Source organism: Macrosteles quadrilineatus, unplaced genomic scaffold, assembly GCF_028750875.1.
Source record: "Macrosteles quadrilineatus isolate MER2022 unplaced genomic scaffold, UCM_ALF_1.0 Scaffold_2__2_contigs__length_208266976, whole genome shotgun sequence".
Classification (NCBI taxonomy): Eukaryota; Metazoa; Arthropoda; class Insecta; order Hemiptera; family Cicadellidae; genus Macrosteles; species Macrosteles quadrilineatus.
In genome coordinates, this window is record NW_026542595.1 from 203,975,531 (window position 1) to 203,988,202 (window position 12,672).

Below are 12,672 nucleotides of genomic sequence, written 5' to 3' on the forward strand. Positions count from 1 at the left end.
GAATGATTTTAATTTCTTTAAAAAATTGGGTTTGTTTTGATATCTTTTTAGTAAGGCAGGCAAACTTCTTATGAATAAATTGTCGATATACGAAGGTTTCATTTTTGAAAGTTTCAGCCGATGATGACTTTTTACAGTAAGATTTTTCCACCTTGTGTTGTATTTATTGGATACTTCAGTGTTTTTATCTTTATAAACATGCTGAATAGTTTTAAAAATATACAAACCATACACTGTAAAAATTTTCATTCCATCATTACATTGTAAAAAAGTACTTTAATTTTTTTATTAAATGAGTTTCTTTTTATTTACGTTTCTTTTATTTACTTTCCGTAAAAATTAAAGCAATTTTTCACCGTCTTCTTATCCTTAAGGATTCTTATCCTTTAAGGTTAAGGAGGTAATTAAAAAAATTTAAATTTAAAATTCCCATGTTATTCTAATGGAAAATAAATAAACTGTTGTAGTTCGCTTGTTTGTGGATATATTTAAACCAAACTTGGCAATTTTGTTTATTTTTTACTAAGCTATCAACATTTCAATAAAAACAACCCATATTACCTCACCTCTAGCAGCAAACCTAATGACTCATTAAAATTAATGTTATTTAAATAGAAAATAAATAGTAATCCTGTCAGGTAAATAAAAATTTGCTTGGTCTGCAGGTTTGCTGTGAGGGGGTATTTAATTATAATAGGAAAAATTAAATGTATTGTAAAAATAAACTCATTCAATTAATACTTGATGTTACAGTAAGTTAATTGTTTTATTTTTTATGTTTAAATATTAAATAATTAATTTTGTGCACAAACACTTATTTTATTTCAGATAGCACTCCAAATCTGTTAATAATGTAGTTATATCGACAAAATAGTGTGGTTCCATTCTATTTGGCACGTAGAAATCCATTGAAAACGTCACCCAACAAGTCATAAGTCGAAAATCATAAATTATTAAAAATTCCCCCTACCCCTCCTAGAAAAAATGACAACTAAACATGTACCAATATGCTAAATCTCTTATGGAGGTGGTTCTATCGACCTAAATATGGTTCCTATCGATTCACCGTGTAAACAAACCATAAAAACGACTTCCTAAATGACTTCAAATCGTGAATAATGAATTATTTCAAAATTACTCCTCCCCACCCCCTAAAAACTATGTTCCCCCATCGGGACTGTTAGGGACTCATCGGATCTTGACTTCTATTGGTAAAACGAAGTTAAAACCAAAGTTTCATCCATGAACTAATTTTTTCATTTTTATTTACTATTTTTCCTGTACTAATACAAGGATTGGGAAACACGCCTCTTCACAGCTGACGGAGGTCAAAACAATGTCTCACTCTGGAGAAACAAACAGTTTGACATAAATGTCATCGGTTTCTCAAAATTAAAAACATCAATTACAGGAAGATTTGAAGTTGACAGCGCTATTGCGGAAAATAGATTGACGAAATGGTTTATCCGACCTGATCTAAGTATAGCGTTGACAAAGATTTAGTTTTAGATGTTTTCCTGACCCATAAGAAAAAAGTGTAAAAGTGGAAGGCACAAATAAACAACATTTATTAACCTAATCTATGTACAACCTTACAATGAATACTAATTTAATTATTTAGTAAAATAAATTATTAGTGAATACTTTTAATCTCCATTTCATTTCGGAGACGTATATACAACTAACTGGATCACAGTTTCATGTAACAGTAATATGACACTAGAATCGACCAGGTCGACGTGGTATGTGTATTCGATGTTCTTGGTCATGCTTTTAAGGTGAACCGAACTGATAAGTAATTCAGCCATGGACTCGTGATTTTTCGATAATTTAAGTAATTGTGATTTAAAGAATTCATCTATCTGAATGTAATAATTCAATCCAAACTTAAGGTTGGAATAGTTTCTGGAAGGAACTCTAAATAACAGCAAACAAAAATAAATAGGTTTTCAATTATTTCCATGACACTATTAAAATAGAAAATGTCCATTGGTCTGTAAAGTTAAATTTGTAACCGTAAACGCTCACTGCAATGCAAAAAGTGCATGATACAGAATCGACCATCCTAGACAATTTAAAACCTAGGGTCGTATGGAGTTGAGTCGAATCCGACGTATCGGTTGTTCTTCCTGTGCACGAAGCCTGTCCCAGGGGCGGAGTTGTAGTAGATGACCCTCCGGATGCCGAAGGGGTCGATGTAGCCGAAGCTGCCGGCGCGCTTCTCTCCGGGGAGTGTCTCTTCCTCGTGGTAGTGCCTGGGGAGGTAGTACCGGAATCCATCATGGGTCATGGAGACGCCATCGTACGGAGAGACCTGATCTCGTCCCGAAGAGTACCGCTGGGCACCGACCGTGTCGTAGACTCTCCTGGAGGCAGAGGGGTAGATGGAGTTGGGGTCGAAGTATGGTCTGAACGTCTGGGGTCTAATTGGAGCTGGAGTCGGAGTCGGGGTAGTCGCTTCATAATAAGGCTCAGGAGTACTAGAAGGATAAGAAGAATAGTACGAGTTAGGTGTGATGTACACTTCCTTCACATACGGTGCAGGAGTCGACGAAGGATACTCTTTGTTCTGCTTCAAATAGTCACTGAGCGATATAGGAGCTACTGTGGAGGAAGAGTAGTCCAAAGAGTTGGACACGAGTTCAGGACGGTAAGTGGAAGACACGTAAGGCTTAGGCTTCTCGTATATCTTCGCGTTCTCGACTCCAACTCCTCCTTGACTGGGTACTTTCTTGGCAGCGGACACAGCGTCGCCAATGGGTGTGTCGACTCCAACAAGAACCTTCTTGGTGCGGACTATGCGGTAGCCCTTGCTGTCGGCTATGTAGTCCCGGAGCCTAAGGTAACCGTTGGAGTCTACCCATCCGTACGATCCAACCACGGTGCCATCCTCCAACCTCTTCTCCTTGCGGTACTGGCCGCTGAGGGTTTGGTACTTGAAGTATCTCTCGGGTCCTTCATCAGTCTGGATGTGGTATTGCGTGTTAGGTGACGTGTCCCATCCTCCTATCTTAGCACTGGCCACTCCCAACACCACGACCTGAAACAGATGCAAGAAATTTGAAATTGATGGGTTTTGATACCTTGAAAGAAGAAATCGGAAGATTTTAAAGTGGATGACACATTGGCTACGTCAGAACAGCACTGCAGACCCTGTAGATTTATAATCATTGTTCGCCATTCCAATGTAAATTGTGCAAATGATATTTGATCCTTACTAAGGGATTTGAAATATGTGAATCAATAACTATTCTAAGCCTTTCAAAACAGTCCAATTAATCCAGCATTTACATCTCATTAAAGATTGGAACACGTCATCGATCAAACCCCCAGTTGAACTTGTTTATCACCTCAGGTCTTTGACATAAAGGATGGACGACGTCATTTCAAGGCTGACGGCTGCCCACTCTACCCTGCCCTAGCCCTAACTTGGAGGCACACGCGCGAAACTGCCAACTTGCTATTGGCCAGCCCAGCCTTGGCACTGTAATGTTCCATTGTCCCAACAAACAATTAACTGGCGAGTTTTGTCCGGGTGACACTTGAGTCGCCAACGTTTATAGGTTTGAGGTTTATTTGTATCTTGGAAGTCCATCTTTCATATTTAGTCGCAGGCTCATGCCCATGTGTCTGTGTGTACATCTGCAGAAAATGTAGTCAATTATTTTCACTGACGAATCTCTGTCATAACTACTTATGTATTACAAAGTTTCCTATAGTGCATTAAATCATGATAAGCCTTTGTTCAGGTGTGGTGAAGGTCATGTACTAGGTGTTAAGGTACAATGGAAGTCAGTTTAAAAGGTGCACAACAAAGTGCTTTGCGACAGACAACTCAGCAAGACACTAGTCTTTAAAAATTTATGGAGGCCAATGAACACCCTTTTCCCTATAAGTAGTAAGTAGCATAATGAAAAAGGTGGACTGTATACCAAGTAGTACTTGGTACTGAGCACGTTACTTGATGGGAACTTTTAATGCAAACGATTTATGTATGGAAATCTTAACAGTCCTTAAAATTATCTGTGTTTTAACCATTGACTTCTTGATGCTGAAGAAGACCTACTATCTATTTGGACCATTTGTGACAATTTTTATTTAATACTACATAGTTCGATGTACCTCTCACGGGATGTGCTTCTTTAAAATTAATTTGCTCTCTTAACATTAGATACTATGATAGTTACTTTGTCTTTAATATAGCCTACAATAAATTGTCCTTTCGCTTTAGATTGGTTACGGTTGGCAAATTCAACTACAATGAGTAATTTATATCAACACCTAGACATTTATGTTTAGTTAAGGTGCGTTTATTTTGTTCTCAAACTGGTTAAAGATTTCTTAGTGTCTACCGGTGCCCAGTTTATGCATGAAAGAAAATCAAACTTCTTTAAGGGAAAGGGGTCTAAACCTCTCAAATTTTTGAATATATACCAAGAACAAATCCGTCCCTCTCATATTGGAGTTGACGACGCTAGTTGATAACACAGCAAAAAATGGGAACCATGTTCATTTAAAACAAGAAACAGCTACATACGACTACTTCTATCAACAATCAAAGCATAAACTTCTTAACATATCACAACCAGTCCTGTTTTCAACAATCACACGTCTTCTCTTCAAAGAAGAAAGACAGCCTTGTATAAAGTTACGGTACCCTTCGCCATACAGCCTTCAGTATGAGATAGTGGAAGATACACCTACAGTAGACCTCCAGTCTCGGCCTGGGCGCCGTCCCAGCTCCAGCCGCGACCTCCCACGACCCGCGACCCGCGAGGGAGTGGTCAGTGGTGGGAGTCCTAGGTTGACCTACATCTAGAGGCCGCTAGAAGTGCAAGGAAATGGAGTAAAGGCAACAAGGACAATGGAGGAGAGCACTCAAACTAAGCTACATGTATATGAGGAGTTTATTGGAAACGTGCTTTGAAAATATGATCCGCAAATTAAAATTAATGTTAGTTTTTACTTGGTATTGACCTATACTTGTATAAAATAAAGATGAAATTACATAAAGTGATTTTTTTAAATATTACATGATTGAGGGAAATATAATTAAATTATTAATTGTATTATTAAAATTTTGTATGGACTTAATTTTTTAACCAAAGGTCCATACCCCAATGCCAAGCACTTTCAACCTTAACAGCTGGTAGTTAACGTCTAATTTCCCCCAAGGAGACCGGAGACTTGAGTGGTGGGTCACACCGATGCCGCTTGAGGCTGGTTTAACCACCTTTGTCCGGTGTAGACAGGAGCATAAAGACAGACAGGTCAAGAAACCTACACAATACTCGGGTATTATTGATAGGCCTGATGTTAATTACTAAATAATTCATTCCATCATGACAGGTTGATAGGTCGGCGTCGACAGAGGGTTTTGTGGCCTTTTTAGTGTCTTAAGATTGATCGTTTTGACTTTTTAAGTACGAGAGCCTTGTATTAGATTAATTAAAATACATTATCTTATTATTTTTTCCACATATCTAGTAAGAGCATATTTACTACCGAATGGTAATAATTGTTGAATTGTTTCTGTTGACGTAATACATCGTTATTCCAGTCAAATTTACCAAAACTGTTTGTACTATTACGGGTTTTTCGTTGTTTCTTTTTTTACTTTGTACTATCTATGACTTTAAACTAATTTTTAAAAAACGTGTTATATGCAAAGATTTTAATGAGGTATACAAATTGCTTCATAAAACTTAGTATTTCAATTGTAATACTCAATCTTAAATGGGTTACTCCATCTTCACTACTTCTTCAACACGAAATACCATAAAACCTCAATAAACCAATAAACTCTAAATATTTTGTAACATATTTCCATTTATGACGTCACGCAGGGAACTAGAACTCACGAGGTTCAAATTAAAACCCGAAGAACGACGTTTCTAATACCGTTTCACAAACCGTTTCGAGAAGTCATAAAGATACAATCGGCCGTCAACAAAGGGGAGTTGCCTAGCAACTGATCAGCCTGAGAAGTCGTTGATGTTACGCTGATGCAACTTATTGTCTTCGAGAGGAAACATCTCGCCAACTCTGAGCAGGAAGTGTAACGTATAACGCGTTGGGAGCGACTCGCATTCACATGTTCAGTTACACAACCGTGATGAGCGGCGTTGTCACGGTTATAAGTCGAGAAGTAATCGTTGCAACTGATTCCAAATTTGACTTGCTGACCAGTCTTGACAAATATGGTCGGAGGAATCTTCTTTCTAATTGGTGAAAGTTTTCCGAATGATAAGTAACGCTGGAAATTAAAATTTCAAACAGTGGAATTCATTGAGTAACGTTGGTCCTTCGAGCCGGATAAAGGGACAGTGACGTCACCTTGGTACGTTGCATCATAACGCTTAGCTGAGGCTGTCTCGTGTCTCGTACCTCATACCAGCCTCTCGCAACTAGATAACCACCCAGGTTGGGACACTCAATGGAATCCAGCTCTTGACATTGGCGGTCTTTGTACTCCACAATGTCTGGAGAGGAAATAGTTTGTTATGGAAATTTGTGTATTTTGCTCTTGGTGGATTGTGGCCAACTTGCTCCTATTGTTTTAATTGGTTTACTTTTTGCAGCAATCATTTTTTATTAATTTATAAAATACAGTTTTAGTTTGCCATTTGCAGGTACTGTACATACAATTACACCAACCTCTATAATCTACGTCAGCCATTGATTCGCTAGCACTACGATATACTAGCACCAGAGATGATGTCATCATCTAGTGTGCGTAGCCGTACACTACACTATCCGTATTACTCTTAAAGTCATTTACATTGCGTCGATGGATTTAAATAAAACACTACTACGAATTAACATATAGAGCACTTGCGTAGCTATCTGGCAACCGACCAACATTTTATTACAACCTGAGATATCCACTTTGGACACTTAAAGGATATTGTAGAAAAACGCAGCAAATATTTTAAATTTTACCTTGAAATATTCTTAGTATTTTGGTACACATTTCGCAAACCAATATGAATTCTCAAAATCATATCAGGTCCAAAAAGTACAATAGGTGCATTAACAAACTATAAACAAAATACTGAAAAAATGTACATCAGCTTTAATATTTGAAAGGTATATAAATATTCAGCCAGGTTACACAAAAGTACCCATTTCTGAATCAGATTAAGTAAAGTAATATTACAGTTAGATACTCGTTTATCTTTCAACACACTGGTTCATCTCCCCACTCCCTATTGCTACTCTAGTCTCATGAGATAGCTATGCGGTAGGGAGGTGTCGGTCCTTATACAGGACAGCGTGAGTGGATAGTGGGCGAACAGGGATCTTCGTGCAAAAACTACTTCTTACGTCACTCTATATATGGCAGAGAACATGTAAAACAGGAGTGAGATAATTCTGTGAACTAGATCTTGACTGTGAATAATGTTTCTGGGTGCAGAGGTTGATTTGATGAGATTTGAAAATCTACTAATTTTTTGGAATTCTAGTCTTGAATGTCGTTAATATCCTAATTAACATTAGTTGTCGTACGTATTTTAATTTAGTTATAAGCACTTCATATACAATAAGACAATTAAACGTTACGGTACTTAAATTATAAATAGTCAAAGGCAAGACAACGTCTGCCGGGTTCAGCTAGTTATAGATAAAAGAGTAAATTTAAATTCAATTTCTATCATTATTAGTTGAACTAATGTACTATTTGAATTCACTTTAAACATTAACCACGCACAATGTTGATTTAATTCCAATCTTGAGTCAAATTTACTAATTGCAATTTTTTCAACGTTAAATATGTTTTTATGAAATTAAGAGCAAATTAACTGTACAAAGAATTGACAGAAAAAATTAAATTGTAGCTAATTCAATTACTAAATACTATGTGTACTACATTACTACTGTTAATAAGTATTAAATCAAATTTTCCCAATACGGTATACCCCTCCAAATAGAAACTTTACAAATTTTAAGCAAAATTAAAAAATATTTTTAAAAATAAAATTAGAATTATATAAGATTTTATGAAAGCCGTTCCGAAGTAACAAAGTCTTTTATTGCTAAATACTTTCTAATATAAAACTGTGCTATCGTGGGATTAAAAAACAAAAATTAAAAGTTCAGTAGGTGTCCACTATGAAGTGTGATGTCAGGAAGTGCGACAGCTGATCAACAATGGACGACCTTGGAATCAGCTGTTGCATGCTGATGAGACGCGCCCTTGACTGAGGTTCATTTGCAAACGGTTACCTAACTTTACCAACAGTTCAAGATCAGCTGTTGGTAAATAGTCTTGTTGGAGAATAGCGTCACTGAAAGTAAATCAAGTAAATCAATGAACCCTGTTTTAGCTTCATATTGTAAACCCTATAACGTTTTCACTTCAACGATCACGTGAGAGTAGTTTTTATTCTTAATTCAGTCACAACTAAGTTAATGTATATGAGTAGGAGTATACAGTACCATTCAGTTAAAAGTGTCCCTAGCTATCAAATATTCAAACCAAAATGCTACCTTAAGGTTTTACCCAGGGGAAAATACCTTTCGTTTCATTCAGCCAATATTAAAAGTGGAAGTATCTCTTCAATATCTTGACAAATAATCAATTCAAGTTAAAGTTATCGAATATCTTCTGATTATTTTGTGATTTACCAGTTTACCTCCATCCTTTGAAAATCCGTTACTAACAAAAGATTAATTCTATCAATGCATGTATTTACCACATAACTGGAAACAACACTAACAAATTGCGTGTTAAACACGGAAGATACCTCTATTCTAGACAATATGCTTTGCAAGAATAAAAGGTTTAAATTATTATGAATTGATTGCATTGAAACGTGCGTGTGCGATTTGACGAACGCCCATATCACATCTTCTTGAAACCACAAGAATATTTATCATACAAGAGACGACAGAAATAATCCTCACTGTATGATATGTACATACAATTACTCCAGAAAATCATATACTTTGAAATAATACAATAATATAATTATACAAAGACCTACGAGTTATTCCCCTGTAAATGTGCATGTTCGATTTAATAAATATCTGCAGCCAGGTGCATAAAACCACAACAATATCCCATAGCCGAGATACCACAGAAGGCATCCTTGCTCCACAAAACATATAAGAAACAATAATGGTCCTAAGACGGAACCTTGGCACACTCCATCGGTGATCGGTGACCGGCGAAGTGATGATTCTAGCGCTATCATTACTGTGGTCGGGCGGCGCGCCGTTTTCGGATATGCGGTTGGGCGGCCGCGACGCGACGCGGTTACTCGTGCCGCCTCCGACCTAGTGCCGTCTGCCGTCTCCAGCCCAGTTCAAATCCCTATCCTTTGTCTCCTTCGACCTCCAATTTTTTTACCTTCACCTTTTAACTCGTGCCAACTCCCGACCTTTTGACACCCTATTGACACCTCCATTGTTGCAGAATTTGATGATCCCAGAACTTAGGTCAGAACCTTTCCCCAAGAAAAAGCCAAGAGTTAAGGAATTTTCTTAGGAAATCATAAATATTCTAGGAGCAAGGAATTGTCAGCCACATGTTCTTGTATAAAGGAGGATGGGAAGTACTGAGCATGGTTTTGAAAATGCAAGAAGGTGGAGGAAAATGAACCAGGGGACTATTTGGAAAAAGAATAAAGAAACGAAGAGGAAGAATTTGATCCCGATGATCCTAGTGATTCGGTACTACGTGAAGGTAGAGGGTTGTTGGTGGGTAAATTAAATTGCCCGAATAGGATGAAGGAGAGAAGCTACAAAGAGGAACCATGAATATCGTTCAACATGGTGGTCTGGCACGCCTACGACTTAAGCCAGAGGTTCAGGAGGAATCGTGCTTAGGGCAACCACTTCCTTGCTAACCCCAGCCGAGTTTCAACCCCTATCCAAAATAGCCTTTAACATAGTCATACCAAACGCCTAATTCTATTTAGTGTATTACTTAAAGCCACCTCCAAAGCCTACATCCAACAAACACTAGTTTTCCCAACCCATACCACGCTCTGCCCCAACAAATTAACATTACCAACCCCAATCCAGTTTCATCTGCCTCCTCCAACCTGCATCTACTACTGAGGCACTGGACTCTGCAACTTAAATTAACGCTAATAGCAGACGCACATCTTAATTGTTGCAGAGCGCTGGTTATGGTGGAATTAGAGTGTTGCAAGCTAACAAGTGGCTAATTTGCGGGCTTTCTTACGGTGGATTGCTTAATTTAGTAGTTGAAATTATGAAATGAATTTCACAGTTTTTCAAATTACGCTAAGTAACGTATGTATGTTATTGTAAAGAAAATTCCTGTGGAAGATCAGTGTAAGCAACTAATTTATTCTGTTTGTAGCTTGTATGTTTTTAATTTTGTTTTGTGTTGTATTAATCGAATGTAAAGTACTATGCTTTATTATTTTGTCTCAACACTTCACTTATCAATAACAAATTACACTTTTCCTCTCGAGAACCTTAAAATCACTACTCCAGTAGAGTTGAAGAGTTGGGCTCAACTCCTAAACTGTAAGACATTAAGCTGTTATATTTTAAGCCCTTCAAGATCAAGATAACACTACCATGTCTAAGTGCGGAATATGTTAGTCTTATGAGCATGTAATTGCTAATAACTGGACAACATACATGGCCAAGAGGAGCCCTAGGGTATCCAACAGAGGTCATTAACTTGGGCAAGGAATTGATCGATCTTAGTATGGTGAAGCGAAGTCTTCTAGAAGGACTACCAGAAACATTTAAGTTTCATTGGATACAAAGAGTTCAAGTCACTTTTTCAAACTAAATTATATAATTCCACCGTAGAATTCTTTTGATGTTTATGATAGTAGACAACAAGCTCAAAGTCAATTTGTAATTGATTTACTTGTGATGTATTGTGGTTGGACCATTGGAACACTAACCTAATTGCTTTCTGTCGAATATCAAGGCCAATCTATTACAGAACACTTCCAAAGAGAAATATCCTTGGCATATTGCCCTCTGAAGATCTCAAGGCTTCTTCCAATCATGTACCACTGATTTTTAGGCTATAACCAATTAATTAGAAATAAACGGTATCAGCATTCTGACACATACTTTCTCCCATAAGTTTGTCAACAACCTTTATCATGTGTAAGCGGTGAAAGTAAATATACGGAAATGTAATTCGTACGATTTTGTTCAGAATTCAAAGGACTACATACAAATTTTTTTCAAAATCGTTCGGGCCATTTTTGTGAAAATCTGATTTTTCCGTTATTTTATAGGGTTTTTATGGGGAAATAACATAATTGTGAACCATAATTTTTACAGAAATGGGATTTGTACCATTTTGTTCAGAATATTAAGGACTATAACATACAAATTTTTTATCAAAATCGTTCGGGCCGTTTTTGGGAAAATCCTATTTTTCTGTTATTTTATGGGGTTTTATGGGAAAATTCCCATTAAAAATTAAATTTTTTTAAAAATGAAAAAACTATCAAAACTTTAAGGACCATAACATACTATGTTAAAATAAAACCGGATTTTTTTCTAAAATCCTATTTTTCGTTATTTTATTGGGTTTTATGGGAAAATAACATAATTTACCATAACTTTTGAACCGTAATTTTTACAGAAATGGGATTTGTACCATTTTGTTCAGAATTTAAAGGGCTACAACATACTAAATTTTTATCAAAATCGTTCGGGCCATTTTCGAGAAAATCCGATTTTTCAGGTTTTTTATGGGTTTTTATGGGAAAATCCCCATTAAAAATCTAAATTTCAAAAAAATGAAAAAAACGCCTGGAGATACCATGGATTAGAACCTACATACCAAATTTCATCGAAATCGGACCACAGGTGTAGTCCCTAGCTCTGTACACATCCAGACACACAGACACACACACAGACACACACACACACACACACACACACACACACACACACACACAGACATCACTTCGAAAACCACTTTTTTGGGTCCAGGGGGACCCAAAACGAATATATCCACTCAAAACTCAAACTCGAAAATTTTGACGAAAACAATACTTTCTCCATATACTATGGTATAGGGGGAGAAAGTAAAAATTATCGGTCAGATCATTACATGTCTTGTACAAAAGTTGCGTTTTCTTGATCGTAGTTGCATGTCACCGTAAAGATTTACTAAAAAATACTACTTCAGTTATAACATTATCTAACCAAAATACAGTAATACCCTAGTTGTTGTTACTTTAAGTATTGTTTCAACCGAAAGGCAGTAAATAGGAGTTTTCTATTTCAAAAGTTTGTACAATCAGAAATAAAAATATTCTCCAATTAAATAATGTCATATTGGAAGTAGAAATCACCAAAATATGTAACTTTTAACAACACTAGGCAACTGATAAACATATTTCTCCTCAAAGTTCGAAATAAAAAATAGCCTTGTCCTTTCGATAGAACAAAAAAACTTAATTCGAATAGCGGGACTGCAAAGAGTAAAAAGAGGAAAGAATGCAAAACAAAATCAGAGCAGGTGACTAGTTCACCTTTAGACTGCATCCTTATCAAGACCTTGAAGAAGACGTGCAGTTGGGTAAAATTGATATAAACACGTTCCTTCATCAATTCACGTTCTACATCCACCGTCGTTTATCTATAAGGTCTAAAATAATTTGGAATAAATAGTAAAATTTAATTTTTACTAATCATGTTCATTAATGAGAATTA

At 36.6% G+C, this 12,672-nt stretch overlaps 1 protein-coding gene across 2 annotated transcripts in view; it reads right to left on the reverse strand.

The window, feature by feature from the left end:
* Positions 1–1,257: 1,257 nt before the first annotated feature.
* LOC128986244 (uncharacterized) overlaps positions 1,258–12,672 on the reverse strand; it is a 40,912-nt gene continuing 29,497 nt past the window's right edge. The window contains exon 3 of one of the 2 annotated variants that reach the window (XM_054406484.1): positions 1,258–3,040. In XM_054406484.1, the coding sequence (XP_054262459.1) occupies positions 2,075–3,040 (966 nt within the window). In that variant the 3' untranslated portion in view covers positions 1,258–2,074. The remainder of the gene's footprint in view (positions 3,041–12,672) is intronic. The other variant, XM_054406486.1, reaches the window with a different exon arrangement.